General features: G+C 42.4%; 1 protein-coding gene across 12 annotated transcripts in view; it reads right to left on the minus strand.

Annotated features, from left to right (window-relative positions):
* The window catches only part of CELF4 (CUGBP Elav-like family member 4), a 1208497-nt gene extending 1198390 nt beyond the window's left edge, over window positions 1-10107 (minus strand). For 3 of the 12 annotated variants that reach the window (XR_010243565.1, XM_063958153.1, XM_063958081.1), the window contains exon 1: window positions 9644-10105. Coding sequence is in view for 11 of the 12 variants with exons in the window: in XM_063958153.1 (XP_063814223.1) it covers window positions 9644-9980 (337 nt within the window). In the remaining variant the exon portion in view is untranslated. Of the gene's footprint in view, window positions 1-9643 lie in introns of all 12 variants that reach the window. The other 9 variants (XM_063958125.1, XM_063958088.1, XM_063958143.1 and 6 more) reach the window with 8 other exon arrangements.
* Window positions 10108-19148: the final 9041 nt, after the last annotated feature.

Here is a 19148-nt window from a genome sequence, read left to right on the forward strand (position 1 = left end):
CAAAATACCGACAACCATTGACCGACGGTCAAAATCCAGACAAGGTCAAAATACCTACACTTAAAATACAGACACGGTCAAAATACCGACATTTAAAATACAGACAAGGTCAAAAAGTCGACATGAGTTTTTAAGGATTTTTTTCATTGGAACCGACTTGTTCATACTTTACCATCCCAGTGGACCTGGAGGGGGAATATAATAGTGTGCTGAGCACAGCGAGGCACCGTGCTCGAAGGCGCTCGCCATGCGAGTGGATGCGGTACACTTATACAGTGTCCATGTCGACTTATGTCGGCATACACACACAAAAAACATGAAAAACTCCTGTCGACTTTTGACCTGTCGATATTTTAAAAGTCGGTATTTTTACCTTGTCGGTATTTTGACCGTTGAGATTTTGATTTTAGGTATTTCATATTAAACCCTAAATAACAATATCATTTAAATGTACGGAAGAAATTAATTCATATCATTCCAAGGCCCGGTCGTACAGTACCTGCCGCATCGCAGTGTAACCTATTCTGTACCCGGGAAACCCACCGACTACACAGCAGCCTCTCCCTGTCACAGTATGTATTACAAGATCCTTTGTCCAGGTGATATTTCATCAACTTCCAGCAGCCAATGTCTCCGTCTGCCCGTTCCCTGGCAAATGTCATCCTCAATAATTCCTTTTCATTCGTTCCCCTTTTTACAGCCAAAGTTTTACAAACACATTTAAAGCCATGCGTTCCCTCATGCTATTATTCCCGCCTCAGTCCCTACTTGCAAAGCATGTTCAATTTGCGGAACATGATAACGGCCAACCCGGCAAGAGGCTCGTTGAGAAAACCTCAATGATCGGTGGCAAAATGACAAGTCAACGCTCAAAACTGTCTCTTAGATCCTATTGTTTTATCTCCTACGTTGATACATTTTATAGAGATATATAGAACGCAGGACCTCATATTCCTAAAATGCTAAATACTGTATTATTAACCTATAACAACTAGGAGCCTTCATCCAAAGCAGAAGTCAATGCCATCCACAGCAAATCAACTTGTTAAACATCGACATGCATTCATTTACAATTCCTTTTCACTCGGAGGAGGTGTAATAAAAGTTAACACTAGGAAAAGTAACGTTTAACACCTGCAGATATGTAAATTAATAATTAATTAGATTTCAAGTAAGCTTATATTGGGAAAAAAAAAGTTTTGGAGTCCATTGTGTATTACTTCACAGCCTAAAAAATAAATATCCTAAAACCGTTATAAAGACGTACTATATTGTTAGGATGGGAGAAAAAACCAAATCACATTGGATTGCTTGATGTTTTAAAAGACATAGAAATGTAGAAAATATGGCATAAACATGTTGATGTTTTACTTGGGTCACAGCATCAACTTTTTGTTTTGTTTTTTTGTCATATGCAGAGCACTTTTACCCACTTAGCATAGGCGATAGCAACAGTTGCCTAGGCTCTCTTGGGTGTCTCACTTCCGAAAAGTATTCTATAATTGTACAGTCTATAGACAATAAATTTGTAGAGTCACCAAGGACCTCAATGTTAAATAAAGTTATCCAGAGTAACAGAACGCTGTTTCCACGATAAGACATCTCCGCGTGTAAATGCGCCACCGCCATGGAGCAACTCATTTCAGCTGGCGGACGGAGCCAATCACTCTATCCCGGGCATAAAAACGCAGCATAGCACGCTGAAGGTGAAACTACCCAGACTGTGCAGTGCTGGGTGCATTGTAAATATCAAATTGATTAATGCATGTCTGCCGCTAAGTCATTGGTGGTTCTCAATCACTCCAAGCTACAAAGTTTATTTGGTTGATTGAATTTTCTTAGCCCTACATTTAAAAAAAAAAATGCATTACAGTATATTTTTTTCTTTTTGCACAGTTATGTGCGGCCTAGTTTATATTAATGTCCCAATGCAATCTACTGTTTTATTTTATTGTCTATGGTTGTCTTGATACACTGTTTTGATTGACTTGCGGGCAATTGGGTTACCGCAGGTAGTCCGATAGTCTTACAACAAAATACAAAAATGTCTATGTTTCTCTAGTCAAGTCCATTGCTGTCTTCAATAGTATTTAATTTACTGAAATACTGTTCTTCAAAATACAGCAATAGGTTTTACCGTATGTTATCCCCACTCGAGAAAGTCCAGCCACAATTTAATGTCATTTTGGCTTTGCATCGACTAACCACAATATTGATGAGATTAATAATGTATATTTGTAGTGTGCACTATCCATGGTGCTGAACCTTCATGTACAGTGTATGGCTGTCAGGTCTCTTAAAGGAGTATTGATATACTCATTATTGAGTGTTCCCTGCCATTTTAGTTGTATAAAATTTCCTAACCTTGAAACATCCTCGTCTTGTAACCTTCATTTTCGTTATTGTTAACATGAAGCTATGACCCCCTGAGAATCTATCACTTTGCCAAGTGGAGCATCCTGGACGGGGGCTTAAGAAAATGCTTTGCAATATATCTTGTGACAGGCTTCATTTAGCAGGGGGGGGGGGGGGGGGCAGGAGAGAATTGTATTGGCACGTGTACCTCTCACAGATGTTGCTCCGCATCATTCTGATACGTCTGCTAGTTTTTTGCCCCCTCTCTGAGTTATTGGACTGTGGTCCGGAATTAGTCTTCAGACGGGAGGGGAAGAGGTGGGGGGGGGGGGGGTTTGTCCAAGGTCTACTTTTCAAGGAAAGATGACCAGGAGTGAAAATCTATTATGTTGGAAATAGAAGCGTTCCTAATATGTGGTATACCTACTAAAAAAAAGTGTGATAAATGCACTCTTTTCCATTGTTATTATTCTATTTACATATTCAAATGTTGTATTATAAAAAAAAAAAGTCTGGATTTTAGTTTTAACATGCATATTTCGTAACCCAAGTGGATCGACCAATAACTGCGGAATGTTTAGTGAAATAAAATGTTAAACAGGATTTAAATTTAGTATGATGTAATTATTAGAGGACTAAAAATGTGGCAATCGCAACTGATAAATTTGCATGCAAAGAGCTTTAATTTCTTATTAGTTATTGTCATTTTTAATAACAATTATCTTCTTTATCAGCACCATAATAGCTGCAGATTCTGTTCCTTACGAGTGCGGTTACAAATACTGAATAACTACTGTTCATTAAATGTACTCTACAATCTACATATCAGACAGCCAGGTAAAATTGTGAAGGGCTTTAGACTGGTCACACACAAGCACTAACACATTTGTGACTTACATACTTGACAGATATAATACTGTAGATGTCCTATTTGAGAGCCCTGAGAGTTCCCCAATACTTATTTTGTGGGACTATATTGAATTTAACCAATGCTAGAGCATTCAGAACTTCTGTCTTCTCTACATAAAAGTCGCCGGGTCTAAACCTTTGCAATCTGACAGGTTCCCTCTGATGAATGTCACCATGTGGTTATAGCAGCATATCAGTCAATAACATCCAATGAGTGCAATTTCTGCCAGCACATAATAGTTAGTATAATGGGGATATAAGAACATGACACACAATAATCCTGGTAAAATAAATATTTTATAGATGTTTCAAAGGACTGATCAAGATTGTTGCAGGAGGGTTGAGAAGAAGGAAAAAAAACACATAAAAACCCATCTCAACGATGGAATGTAAAATAATGGCATGAAAACCACCTGACTTGTAGCAGAACAGAGATGGTGATTGGTTTATAAATGTGCGTGTACTGTTCAGCATTCACACAATGCTGGTTTTACCTCTTTAATCCGTCGGAGGAATTGGGCTCAGTGTTCTATATTTTAAATTTGCTATTTTACTTACTGCCCTATCTAAGTCTCTTTCATTCTGTGAAATGGAGCCAGATTTGACTCAGGTGACAAGTAATTAAAACAGAATTTATTGCATTCAAACATTAATGTGGCCATTTTACATCTGTCCAAAGCAATTTGCTTGAGTCAAAGTCAATGAAATCCTTGTACTGGTTTAGTCCATTTTGATAATCCTCTGTCTTTAGCAATTATTGTGGATACCCATTGCTGAGGAAGTTTCCTAATTATATCTGCTCTTTAATATCTTCTGCAGCCCCTTGTACACTAATGAGTGTGTACACAGTTCCAATACTTGCCTTGTCGCACTCTTAGACATATTAGGGAGAGACAAATGATTGCCGTATTATAGCTACCTAGAAGGTCTTGTCAGTATTGAAAGTCAGGCCCAAAAGAATCAGGCAGAGATGTTTAAAAGTAAAGTAATGTGACAAGCAAAATACATTAATTTCCGAATCTGGTGCTGCGTTCCCTATTAACGACGTATTCTGTAAACCGCAGTGTTAAAAAGAAAGAATAATAAAGTGAAACATTTGTGCAGGGTTGCACTGTACAGCAGATTCCTGATGCAGTCCGTGCTGCTATCCTTGGACTAATCTGTTCTTTCTTTCATTTTCACATAGACCAGCATAGAGGAAACATTCGCCGCAAAAGATTCAGTGCTATTTACTTTATCGATTCGCCTGATAAATCAACTCCCAGTTGGACTTTTTATTTCCAAGTCACAAACCCACAATCTAGGCCTTAGTGGGACCTTCTTAAAAAAAATAAAATGAGATCGTAATTGACTCTAGCATCTCTGTCTCCAACAACACCGTAAACTTTTAATATGTGCCTAATCCAAATGTCATAAAGGTTTCGCCTGCACAGAATCACAAATGACAGGTTATTGCATCGTCCCTGTCGCACTTTATTTCTCCGGCATTGTAATCATACAGGAGCTGCCGCCTCACCGCCTGTCTCCCGAGTCTTGCCATGCCCGATCTGTGTGGATTGGGGTGGGATTGTAAAAAAAAAAATATATATATATATCCCTACCCCCTGAATCGGCTTTAAGGTGACTTTCAGTGTGCGATGTGTGCTTAAAAAAATGTGCCAAGCAAGAAGACCCTTCAAAGTCAGATTTTACGGCTCTTTACTTGTAAAGTTACCCCGTACTTGCCATCCCAGATCCTCACCCACCCCCCCCAACCCGATTCCACTAATATAATAAATCAACCAGCATTAATAAATCAGCTCTGCGGCAGATTTATTGGCCAGACTTTTGGATCTTTTTGTATTCCCTCTGGAATTAATATTCCACCCTTCTTACCCTTCATTTTTGTTACTCATTTCAGAATGAAGGTGCTAATTTCTTGGATCCGGCTCTGTAGTGAAATAGCAAAGGCCGGGACTACTGTATCTGGTCTTCGGATGCTAATCTACGTCTATGGGATATTACATTAACGACGCTCGGATTTTGCTGATACGTTTCGTCAGTGAGTTACAAGTTGTACATGCATATTCACAGCAGTTAAACTGACAGGATAAAGAGAGCTATGGCAGATGTCTCCTGAATCTTTTGATTGTAATACATTACCGACCTAGCTTTGAAGCACGCATCAGCAATAAAACCTGACTCTGACTATTGTGTAGGTCCTATATTTAGATTACTATAATTGAAAATTATTATACTAAATTCCAATTGAAATTGCCTTTTGAATAATTTTAAAGATAATGCATCGGCATATGGCTACCCAGAGAGTAGTAACATTTAGGTCTCTCAGTAGTGACTTTCCAGGCTCGCAATGGGAGCCATGTACTGTATCGGGGAAGAGTGAAGTTATGAATGAATCGCCCCGGCGCTATAACCGTCATTAGATAGCTGCAGTTGTGGGTGGGTCATTGACTATTTATCATGGGGAAACAGCAAACAGACCACAGAGAGTATGGCCGTCTGATTATTGGCAATCTGCAGAATGATGTGAGAACCCTTGCATCCCCGGATAGGTGGCCTCATTTTGCTGATTACAAAATTTCCGCAGATTAATCTTTAATTACAGTAACAATGATCAAGTATTGCACAGAATAGTCTCATTGTGTAAAAACTACCTAAAGTGACCTATCTGCAAGCCTGGATTAATCTTTTTTTTTTTTTTTTTTTACTGATCAAAGGTAATTACACCCACCTTTCGTAGCCCAAAGGAGATGGTGCGGTTGTCCATGAATTATGTTCCTTTCCTCTATAAGGTAGCGTGGGCTAATCCCTACTTAAGGCTCCCTCTATGGTCATAAACAACAAATAAACTCAACTCTCTAAACTCTGTAATGCACTCCGTGACGGTCTTAATTGGCAGTCTTGGAATGTTTGCTGTACCCGAGGTGGCTCCTCAAGAATACATCACCAGCTAATTAGCAGGCTATTAATCAATATTGAGCAGGATTAAGTATATACCTTTCTTCCCCATCAATGCATCCATTGCAATTGGCAGAGAACATAATCCTCAAGTAGTAAAAAAAAAAGTTCAGTTTTTTTTTAAGGAACAAAGAAAATCGAGTACGGTTAAATATCGTTTAGATGGATATTTTTACCCATTTCTTGCAAATACCATTGAATTGATACTTTATTTCTCATGGTAGGTAGTGGGTCCAAAAAAGGGCTGGGAGCCAAACACAAGCCTCATTCTTCACAGACGTGTCATGCTTAAACCTTGCAACAATTAATCATTAGGGGCAAGCAAGTAATTTTTTTTCTGTTTGCCCGAAGCACATTTTTATCAGGATTAGCTAATAAATCAGATAGACCCCAGAATGAGTAATACGAGTTTGAACTGTTTTCAATCTAGGCAAAGCCTTTGGATAAAGTACTGTGTTAGGGATCGGTCATTGTTACACTTATACAGTAGCTTAGGAGCTGTCCATCAGCACCACTGGCTAAAACACATAACCATCTAACAAGGTTAACCCTCAGTATGAACACAATCCACTTCATTTTCTCCTCTGAACCAAATAGCTTGAAATCTCACAAAGCTGTGCAGACAGTCTATAAAATGCTTTCAACCTGCAAATGCATTCTTCTTATCTATAAAATATATAAAATAATCATTTCGGCGCCGGTTATAAATGATCAATGGCTAATTTCAAAAACATTCAGAATCTAAAAAGACAAAAACTGTTAATACTCAAGTGTGAAGGGAAAGGGCGTGTTACTTCACGTAACATGAGCAACGTTATGTTTCATTCATTATTTCCGCGTAAAATGTCTGGATGCCCAGGAGGTCTATCATTTAATGGTATATAGGACACTGGTGCATGTTTTGTAGTAGAGCGTTGCATTTTTTCCTGACTGAGCAGGGCAGTGCTAGATACTGCAATGTTAACACCACTGTGAAAGATACACATGCCAGTTCATCTTCCAGAGAGCATTAACTTGCAATAGTTCACTTGCTGCTATTAATACAGATTGCCACAAGGTATATCAAACCTTGCAAGACATTTTACTTCCTCCGCGAGATTTTAGCATGGATGATAGCTGTGTCCCATTAAATCTGGGAAGTTACATTGCTCCCAAAGACTGCCGTGCGGCGGTCAACAATTTCCACATGGTGGAGACGCGCAGGCAAGCTTTTACTGTTGTTCAGAGCACATGAATGACACAGATTTCTTTTGTCTACAAACCAAATGCCAATTTTTTTTTTTCATTTCAATACAGAATAATTATCATTTTTCCTAAAAACTTGATCTCGTTCTAGTCCTACAAAAAGATCTGCAGAGCTACCATCTCTTTATTATATTCCCGCATTTATCTTGTAAATTTTTTTTATCACTGGAGGTACAGTACACACCGGATACACCAGCCTTGAATTTGCTTCCTTACTTTCTAGAGACAGACTACTAAAGTTCTAAATCTATAGTGGCCTTAACTCAGAAAAGCTACAGTATCATTTCTGTTCATTCCTTTTCATCTAGCAGTGCAAGAAAGTTGTACAATTCATGCAATTCTCGGCAGATTGTATATATGCTAAAATAATACTGTTCTCGCTGCCTGTCAGTTACTCTCATTCCTTGCCAGATGTGCAAGACAACGTTAAAGGTGCCAGTTCAGCAGTGGTCCTGCAGACAGCTCCTACCCAGGCTCGGTCTACATGAACAAATAGTGACAAAGTACAGTAAGAGACATTTAAAACAGTCAGTTCAGCACTACTTCAATGGATAGCTCCCTCCCCAGATCAGCAGCCACAAAGTATGAGGGGGTTACACTGTACAGCAATCAGTCCAGTACCTGGCTCCCTATATTATTTTTTAATCGATTTCATTAAAAGAAACAGGGGCAAATTATGCCAGTGAGCTGTCCATTATTCCTTTTACCCTATTATTTAATTCTCAAATGAGAGCATGGGAAGTACTGGGGTTTATTGTATAGCTGTCTGTCCAGCACTATTCTCCTTCTATCCCAAAACCAGATGTGTAACAACAACATAAATGGCTATTTAATGCTGTCAGATCAGTCCCAGCATTATAGACAGCCCCCTCTGCTTCTATCCCTTCCCCAGATGTGCAGTCATAGAATAAAGAGAGATTTAAGCCTGTCATTTTATGCCATCTCTTTGCACAGATCATTTCCTTCTATTCCTTTTTTCCAGATGTGCAGTCACAAAGTAGGATTTAAGGCTGCCGGTTCCACCACTATGGACAGCTCCTTTCCCTCTATCCCTCGCCCAGATGTGCAGTCACAAAGTAGGGTTTAAGGCTGCCGGATACAGCACTATGGACAGCTCCTTTCCCTCTATCCCTCGCCCAGATGTGCAGTCACAAAGTAGGATTTAAGGCTGCCGGATACAGTACTATGGACAGCTCCTTTCCCTCTATCCCTCTCCCAGATGTGCAGTCACAAAGTAGGGTTTAAGGCTGCCGGATACAGCACTATGGACAGCTCCTTTCCCTCTATCCCTCGCCCAGATGTGCAGTCCCAAAGTAGGGTTTAAGTCTGCCGGATACAGCACTATGGACAGCTCCTTCCCCCTCTATCCCTCGCCCAGATGTGCAGTCACAAAGTAGGATTTAAGGCTGCCGGATACAGCACTATGGACAGATCCTTTCCCTCTACCCCTCGCCCAGATGTGCAGGCAGAAAGTAGGATTTAAGGCTGCCGGTTCCAGGACTATGGACAGCTCATTTCCCTCTATCCCTCGCCCAGATGTGCAGTCACAAAGTAGGGTTTAAGGCTGCCGGATACAGCACTATGGACAGCTCCTTTCCCTCTATCCCTCGCCCAGATGTGCAGTCACAAAGTAGGGTTTAAGGCTGCCGGATACAGCACTATGGACAGCTCCTTTCCCTCTATCCCTCTCCCAGATGTGCAGTCACAAAGTAGGGTTTAAGGCTGCCGGATACAGCACTATGGACAGCTCCTTTCCCTCTATCCCTCTCCCAGATGTGCAGTCACAAAGTAGGGTTTAAGGCTGCCGGATACAGCACTATGGACAGCTCCTTTCCCTCTATCCCTCTCCCAGATGTGCAGTCACAAAGTAGGATTTAAGGCTGCCGAATACAGCACTATGGACAGCTCCTTTCCCCCTATCCCTTGCCCATATGTGCAGTCACAAAGTAGGATTTAAGGCTGCCGGATACAGCACTATGGACAGCTCCTTCCCCTCTATCCCTCACCCAGATGTGCAGGCAGAAAGTTAAAGGGCTGAGGGACAGGCAGTTCAGCACTAGGCTGTGTGAACAGCTCCCATCCCACTACTAGCCATGTTCTCTACCTAATTGCAGAGCCCACAACCCAGCTTTCCCCTCCCCACATGTGCAGGCAGAAAGTTAAGGAGGGTGCTGACCTTTGTGCATGCCAGTGAACCTGTCCTTCAGCACAGTCAGCTCGTAGATCTTGCCGAACTCCTCAAACAGAGGCTTCAGGTCCTTCTCATCCAGATTGCGGGGGATCTGCCCAATGAAGAGCTTGATGGCATCGTGATCCTTCATAGGGATGGTGGAAGTGCTCCCAGGACTGTGGTTTAATCCGTTCATGTGCCCGTTGGTGTTTGGGTTGCTGTGATTGCTGTTCAGGCTGCTATTGTCTGGTTGTCCGTTAGCTAACGTGGCCATCTTTATATACATAGAGGATCCTGTTGGCTTTTCTTTCTGTAACACGGGTTCTCTCTCTCTCGCACACATACACACTCTCTGTCTGCCCCTTTCTCTCCCTGCTCTGATCGGGATTTTTTTTTATACATTGAACAGACAGGATCTGTGTCCTTTCCGTTTAAACAGGCAGGGCCAGCTCAAGTCTCAGGCAGACTGAGGGGGGTGAGTGTAGTGTTTGTGTATGTTCTTTCTCTTTGGCACACACAGTAGAGAGCCTGTCAGCCCAGGCTCAGTGGTACCTTCCAAGTAGCCCCTGCCTAGAAATATAAGCTAGTCAATCTCCATTGTGCCCAGTGAGCAGGGGGGCATCCAACCCTACATTTTACTGCAAGATTCCTCTTAACTTCCTCTCCTATTTTTCATCATTTTTTTTTTTTTTTACAATTATTGTTAATACTTTTTATTATTTTTCTTTATTATTCAGCAGTCTCGTGGAGATTTCTTCCTGCTTTTTTTTGTTTGCTTTCTCTATTTTTGTTTTACCTTTTTTTTTTTAAAATCTTATAATAAAGAGAAGCCAGAGTGAGTTGGACGGGTCCCCAGGTCTAAGCGTGAATATTTCCATCTCTCCCATCCTGCCTGAACACCAGAGCTCAGCCAAGGGCTGGAAACGACGCTTAGACAATCTAAGTATTAATCAGGCATATATATATATATACTGTTTTGTGTTGTCTCTATAAATTAGTATATCTGATATGTGTGTTTGTGTGTTTTGTGTTGCTATCAATGTCACGGCGATTACCTATTATCTTTCTTTAATATTATACATATACACTTATTCCTATATGTATTTGATTTAAATATATATATATATATATATATATATATCATCAATCCAGCAGAAGTGAGAGAGGGGAGAGTAAAGGGTGTAAGACAAAGGAAGAGAAAGGTAAAGAAGGCGTTAGGAGATGGTAAAGGTGTATTACAGACCGGCGATCAAGTGGAGGAGTAGGAGGGAAATGGTTAAGTTTTCCTGGAACGTGGAAGAAGGTAGGCACTGTAGAGGTTACATGTTGGGAGAAATGGTTTGGACTCAGGAAGTGAAGGGGTTAATCAATACCATATGGATATGGGAATTAAACTGTTAAGGAATAAGGAGGTCAACCGTGCATAAGTTGAGTATTAAAGGGGAGAAGTCAGGAACAGCAGAGTTAAGTGTCAAGGAGAAAGGTAGTGTAAGGGTTAAGTGTTGGGTAGAGAACATTACTAGGGAGGGGAGGGTAGTAGAGGAAGACGGCGGTGATGGTGGTTGTATAAAGTAGGACTCCGAGGGGTTAAGTTGACTATGGCTTGTGGAAGAAAAAGAGTTAATGTGAGAGACAGCTCTGAAATTAATACAGAGAACATATAGATGGGTAAGAGGTGGGCTCCATCTGTGCATGGCTGTGTAAGGGTTAATCAAGTGACAGTCTAGGGAATAGACGGAGAGTTTGAAGTCGGCTGCAGATGCGGCGGTGACGGGGTTAATACCCCCTCCTCCCCCCGCAGTCACTGGTATTGTGCAGCCAGGGAAGGGTGATGTTACATGGATTACACAGCTGCTGTATTGTGATCTCTTGTGTCTGCTGCCTGTAACAGGGTTGATCTGAGTGTGTGTGTGTGTGTGTGTGTGTGTGTGTGTGTGTGTGTATGTGTGTGACTGTAGCTCTGCATAGGGGACACACACTGACACAGAGGTGGCTGCAGTGGTGTTACAGCCCAGGTCACCCCTTCTGAGTGCAGCCCAGATCATCTGCTGCACCCTCCCAGTGTCAGGGCGGCTGCTGCTCCTGCCTACACTGTGTGTATATAGGGAGCACAGAGAATCCTCATCAGCAAGGGAGGGGGCTGCTGGGCATTAGAAGGGAACTGGAATCTGTGGTTCTTTTGTTTGTTCTAGAGCTGACACCAGAAGGCAGAAGCAGAGCAGGTGACGGGTAACTGTAAGCTCTACCCCCTGCCCATTGCACACACTAGCCTCTGGCTACTAGAACGTACTATGTATTGTTATCTGTCACCTATTGTCTGTATTAGAGTGCCTGACAAAACTAGAATTACAAAGAGATTGTTTGTTTTTATTTTATTTGTTTTACAATAAATAAATTGGTCATTTAAATAAATCTTTGCTGCATATGATGTGCAATAAGACGCTACCGAAACGCTGCAGCACGCATCCAGCACAAATATGACAGGCGCCTTCAGCTGGGAGTTTGGGATCTGGATTGGACTCTCAGTAATGATAATTGTTATTTCTCAGGACTTCTTTCATAACGTGGTACTTTAATCCATTGCAACCTAGTAGCCATTAGCCTCCCGGTATCACAAGGCCGATCAAAGCTAATATTTGTTTGCATTGTGTCACCCATTGGCTTTAATTTCTGTGCCTTGTAAATATTATGCAAAACTACCACTGTTTTCTGGAATGAAATCTGCAACGTGTTCCTTCTAGCTGTTGGTCACTACAATAATTGGGGCGCTTTCTGCATATTGGTATTTTGGGCCGGAATTAAATTAAGGGTCCCCGACCTACACTCTCTGCGCTTTGTTAGATAATGCAGATTGTAAATAAGTGTAATAACTTTGCAGATTGTGTGCAGGCTGTTAGACAATTCCCATGTAATATCCTGATTTCCAGCTTCTCTGTCAGCGGTGGTATTATCTTTCCGCGCTCGATTATTGTCATGTGAATGGTGCCGGGTGCAGGAGTTGTACTTTAATATCTTTGATTAAAGGTAACAGGTTACATATCTCACATAGTGCAGACACAGATACGTCTGATCACTGCATAGCGGTCTGTATTAAATACACACAATGCCCTCTAGGTGTAGACGGAATTGTATTTTCACCTGCAAATAAAACTGAGTGTGGAAAATAATTCTGCTCACTGCCAAGCTTCATTCCAAAGCCACAAACAAAAACTAATATATATATATATATATATAGATATACATACACACACACACACACACACACACACACACACGCACACACACACACTGTATCTCTCTCTCTTTCTCTCTCTCTCTATATATACACACACACACACACACACACACACACACACACACACACACACACACACATACACACACATACTGTATCTCTCTCTCTTTCTCTATATATATATGTACGCACACACACACATACATATACACACACATACTGTATCTCTCTCTCTCTTTCTCTCTCTCTATATATATATACATATACACACACACACACACACACACACACACACACACACGTGTAACACAGAATTATATAATTTGCAAGCAAGCGTAAAGTTGTGAGTTGATTTTCGCCATCCAGAAAAAAATAGTTTAAGCACTTCGGCTTTTGCAATGTTTCATCAAAGATATTGGAAAAGGATCCCATTAGGCATTTAACCCCATAAACACTAGCAAGAGGTACTGATGTTACATTGCAGGCCGAAAACGAAAATAATTGCATATCTCCTCGCCAACGGTAACTTGGAGCTAATTGCACAAGCATGCTGTAACCATAGCAACAACATTTCATCTTTCATTCGCCCATCTCTAATTATCACAGCGATTGGCTGATTGGACACTTGTGGGTGACAGTATGTTACTGCGTGTTGCACCCTTTAGCTACACTTTCCTTCAAAAGGCCAAATGATTTCAGAAATGAGACAACAGAAGTTTATGTAATGAGCTCAGTTTGCATATTATAATATATCTGTATGTATTATATATTCAGGCTGTCCTCATTGGTCAGACATAACTAGTATATAAAGCAGAGGTTGGTAGAGTATCTTTATATGTGGTTGCGTCACCTGGATTTTAATGGATTTTTATAAAAGTGATTGGATTTTGAATTTGCTGTAATAGTTATGTTCATTATTGATATGTACAAACAACTTCGCTCCGACCATTCCTCCCCTCCTTCTTCCTTAAACGATTTGTCTGCTTTTATATATAGTTGTGACTTTATGTATATTGCTAAATATTGTTGTCTTGTGTCCGAGCTCTCGGTTAGACGATTGTGAAATGATTGTGTGTATGTAATGAAGGCACAGAGGTTTTTCTTCTGGGGATTTCTGCACAGCCACGATAGTAGAAGTTAACACTGCAAATAAAAAAAAATGACTTTTAATATTTCCTATAACTAAATTGGAAAATGCATTAATTTATTTCCCCTGAACATAGACATCTCTGCAGCTCACAAATGAACACACACCACCAGAAAGCATTAAACACAAGAATACATCACAACGTGTTCATTATATTTGCATATATTATCCACAATAACACATTTACTACCATCTGGGAAATGATCCGTACAGATCTGTAAATCTAGCGCTGAGAGGGACACAGAAAAGCCAAGAGGGGGGCCCGGGAGATGTCCAACTGGGAGATACGATCTGACATTGATGTTAAGCAAGGGATGCATTGCATTCAGTCTTGTGTCATTCTTATGTTGGAAACTTCTGTGGAGCAAACAGGAATTTGTGAGAGAAAGGGGGGTGGGGGGTGGGGGGGTTAGGGGGCAACATTTTCTATTTCAAAACTATCATAGCTGTGAGGTTTGTTCTCAGAAATGATTCCCATTGCACAAGGTCTCCCTGGGTGGAAGGGTTACAGCTTTATGAGTCTAAACCTTATGCAATATAGGCCTATACGCATTTCTCCGTTTGCAAAGGTCACAGAGCTCTTCGGAATTTTACAGCTTTTCTTTCATTAGATAAAAATGTCAACATTTAAAGCACCACTAAGCTCCAAAATTAACATTTTCAGATATGTGATTCCCTGACATTTCACCGCTTATCCGCTAAACAGTAACGTATTAGCTCCCAGCTCCAGTGCAGTAGGCATCTACAGCACTGCCATCGATGGTTGATAGGTTTAAACTATTGACAGGAAACCATCGATAGGTTTTGTGCATGCGCAGAACGCAACTGCGCCTGCCTTTTCCATTGGACTACCAATGCCAACGGTTTTCACCTATCGATGCATAAAACACTTGACATCGGCCACAGACCATTGACGGCTGCACATTATCGATGGTCAACACACTACAGACAGCTGGAACTCCGGCAACATCTGTACGTCAGTGTCCTGATGTATATTTCCTGACTGCCCCAATCTTGGGGACTGTCCAATCATTTCCATATCTGGGCTTTGTCCCATCTGCCAGGGATCTTGGAAACTATGCCCTCCTACTGGTACACAAGGGTGGTGGGCATCCTTACACTACCCAGGACAAGTTGTGGCCACGGTAGAGACGTGGCCATTCCCACATGTTGACGTGGCCACAACGCGTTGAGTATTCACCCTTGTTTCTTGCAGCATCCAAATCTTGGAAGTTGGGAGTTACAGCATGCCTACTACACAGGTATAACAAACTAAGGGGTCTATTTACTAAACCTTGGATGGAGATAAAGTGCATGGAGATAAAGGGGGTCATTCCGTGTTGATCGCATGTAGCAACTTTTTGCTGCTCGTGCGATCAACCTGACGCCGCCTATTGGGGAGTGTATTTTAGCATAGCAGGGCTGCGATCGCTTGTGCGCCCTGCTATTGCTAAAAAAAGATTCCTGCAAAACAAGAGCAGCCCTGCAGCTACTTACCTAGTAACATAGTAACATAGTATCTGAGGTTGAAAAAAGACAATTGTCCATCGAGTTCAACCTATTTGTGGTGTCCTATGCATGATGATTTGACTAAAATTTCTGACTGATGCTGCTGTCAGCCGTTACATTTTATCCCTATTTATAGTAACTATAATGCATGACTATGCACCATACCCCTGGATATCCTTATCCATTAGGAATTTATCTAACCCATTTTTAAAGGTGTTGACAGATTCCGCCATTACAACTCCCTCGGGCAGGGAATTCCAAACACGTATTGTCCTTACCGTGAAAAAGCCTTTACGCCGTATTGTGCGGAATCTCCTCTCCTCTAACCTGAGCGAGTGTCCACGAGTCCTCTGTGTTGATCTAACCAAAAACAGGTCCCGCGCAAGCTCTGTGTATTGTCCCCTTATATATTTGTAGATGTTGATCATATCCCCTCTTAGTCTCCGCTTTTCCAATGTAAACATGCCTAGTCTTTCAAGCCTTTCCTTGTATTCCATCGTCTCCATGCCCTTAATTAGTTTGGTCGCCCTCCTCTGTACCTTTTCAAGCTCCAGGATATCCTTTTTGTAGTACGGTGCCCAGAATTGTACACAGTATTCAAGGTGTGGCCTCACTAGTGATTTATATAACGAGAGTATAATACTCTCGTCCCTAGCATCAATTCCCCGTTTTATGCATGCTAATATCTTATTAGCCTTCTTTGCTGCAGTCCTACTTTGGGTACTACTGCTTAGCTTGCTATCTATGAGGACACCTAAGTCCTTTTCCAGTACAGAATCCCCTAATTTTACCCCATTTAGTAGGTAGGTGTAATTTTTGTTCTAGTGCGATGGATCCAGCGATGAAGGTCCCCGGCTGTGATGTCAGACATCCGCCCACCAAACGCCTGGATCCGCCTGCGTTGGACTCACCACGCCTGGAAAACGGTGAGTATCCGCCCCGGAACGCCTCCCGCCTTTCGGTCTTCTTGCGATCGCGGCTGCGATCACTTTTCTCGCTGGCGGCAGAGCGCCCGTCGCCAGGCAATGACGCGCGTGCGCAATGCATCCACCGAGCATGCGCATTTCCGACCTGTTCACACCACAGCGAAGAACCGCTGCGTGCGAACGGGTCGGAATGACCCCCAAAGCACCAACCAATTAGCTCCTAACTGCCATGTTACAGGCTGTGTTTGAAAAATGACAGTTAGTAGCTGATTGGCTGGTACTTTATCTCCAGCCAAGGCTTAGTAAATAAACCCCTGAGTGTTGGGTGTATAATATCCCTGGCCCTGCACTGGAAAGGAATGACCCAATGAACACAGCATAAGACGGCCAGGCTGTCAGTCATTCCCTGCCTGTACAAGTACGGAAGTCCTGTCCTCCAAAGCCAGCAACGTGCTGCAGCACAGAGCATTATGGACAGTATTACTCCAAAGAGAGCAACGTGCTGCAGCACAGAGCACGATGGACAGTATTACTCCAAAGAGAGCAATGTGCTGCAGCACAGAGCATTATGGACAGTATTACTCCAAAGAGAGCAACGTGCTGCAGCACAGAGCACGATGGACAGTATTACTCCAAAGAGAGCAACGTGCTGCAGCACAGAGCACGATGGACAGTATTACTCACAGAATAAACACTCCAGTTATTACATGTATATCATTCGGCTAATACAAAGCTTTTCATACACAGTATTGTCCAGTAGAGACTTTACTCGCACTAAGACAAATGAAAATATAGCGTTATAGAGCATAATGAATAATTATTTAATACCTGTTTATGATGCGTATTCCACTATAGTCATAGGAGCAGCACTTGCTGTATACGGCTACTGCATGCATACTCATGCAATCATCAACGCTTCCATGAGATTAAAATAATTTATTCCTTAATGACATCTTAAAGCTCTTTACAAACATCAGAAGAAACAGTGACACCATCAGTCTTTAGGAGAAATGGCAGCTGAAAAGCAGCAAACAGGGCGTCATAGCACAGCCAATACAAAGCCCTGCAGACTGCAATCAGTGTACTCACGCCACAATACATATCTATACAGTATATATGCCATAACACATCACACATACTACACAGTGGGGGTCATTCCGACCTGACCGCACGCTGCAGTTTTTGGCAGTGTAGCGATCGGGTCAGAACCGCGCCGCAGTGCTACGATCGCCTCTGCCTGATTGACAGGCAGAAGCGGTCGATGGGCGGGAGGGGGTGAAACGGCGGCGTTCGGCCGCCATTTCGTGGGCGTGGTATGGGCAGCGCAGGCGTGGCCGGACCGTGCGTGGAGTGGCCCGCAGCGGCTGCGTGACGTCACACGCAGCCACTGCAGGCCGGGGAGCGAAGAGTAACTTCCGGCCAGCACGCTAAAGCTGCGCTGGTCGGGAGCTACTCTTGAAGTGCAAAGGCATCGCCGCTGTGCGATGCCTTTGCACTTCTGCGGGGGGGGGGGGGGGGGGGGGGGGGGCGGCACTGACATGCGGGGCATGTCAGAGTGAATGCTGTGACATTACAATATAGGGGGTAATTCAGACCTGATCGCAGCAGTAAATTTGTTAGCAGTTGGGCAAAACCATGTGCACTGCAGGGGGGGCAGATATAACATTTGCAAAGGGAGTTAGATTTGGGTGGGTTATATTGTTTCTGAGCAGGGTAAATACTGGCTGCTTTATTTTTACACTGCAAATTAGATTTCAGTTTGAACACACCCCACCCAAATCTAACTCTCTCTGCACATGTTATATCTGCCACCCCCCCCCCCCCCCCCCCCCCCCTACAGTGCACATGGTTTTGCCCAACTGCTAACAAATTTGCTGCTACGATCAGGTCTGAATTACCCCCATAGTGTGTATAGTTTTTTGCTGGATGGTAGCTGACAGAGTGGGTGAGAGCAAAGACTGGCAGGACTGATTGGTATACAATAAAACGGGCATAAATTATGTAAAACTAAAAACGTACAGATGCCCGCAGCCAGATGGGCAGAATAGGGGCGCTCTAACATAAGCCAAATACAGTAAGGGTCTGGCCAATTGCAAACACATGCAGTCTGGGGAAAAGATGCATATACTCAAGGGAATGGCTGATTATTTGCTGGGGGTTATGTCAGGTTTGCGAAAACTGCGTCGACACTTTTTGGTGTTTTCTGGGTCACTCAGGCATAGCGTTTGGCAAGTCTGATGTGCATGCACCAGGCAGGGAGTTACTGTATTCCTGATGTGTTAGAGAGGCGTTTGTAGTTTAAGAAATGACTAAGATGGAATCTTTGTTACACACATCACATAAATGATGTACAAGGGGGCAAGCGGGACGCAAGTGTCTGTGACGTGTGCCTGGCGCAAACCAGACACCAGCAACACTGTGGATGATCCGTAATGCATCTCTGCATTTGTGCAGTTATACAGTTGGAAATGATGCACTTCTGCAGCCACTGTTGCGATAGCTTCTTGGTCTTTCATGTTATAATACATCTTTCACATAATTACCCTTTTCAGTACACGTCCATGACAAAATGCGTTGATTAGCAAAGTTGTAGCCATGACCAAATATGGGGACAATTACTGATACTACATAAGCGCAGGCTTTATTTTTACGTGGTTCGTGTATTATCGATCGCATAATGGTGGGCATTCCGAG

This window comes from Pseudophryne corroboree, chromosome 1, assembly GCF_028390025.1.
Source record: "Pseudophryne corroboree isolate aPseCor3 chromosome 1, aPseCor3.hap2, whole genome shotgun sequence".
In the NCBI taxonomy this organism is placed as follows: domain Eukaryota; kingdom Metazoa; phylum Chordata; class Amphibia; order Anura; family Myobatrachidae; genus Pseudophryne; species Pseudophryne corroboree.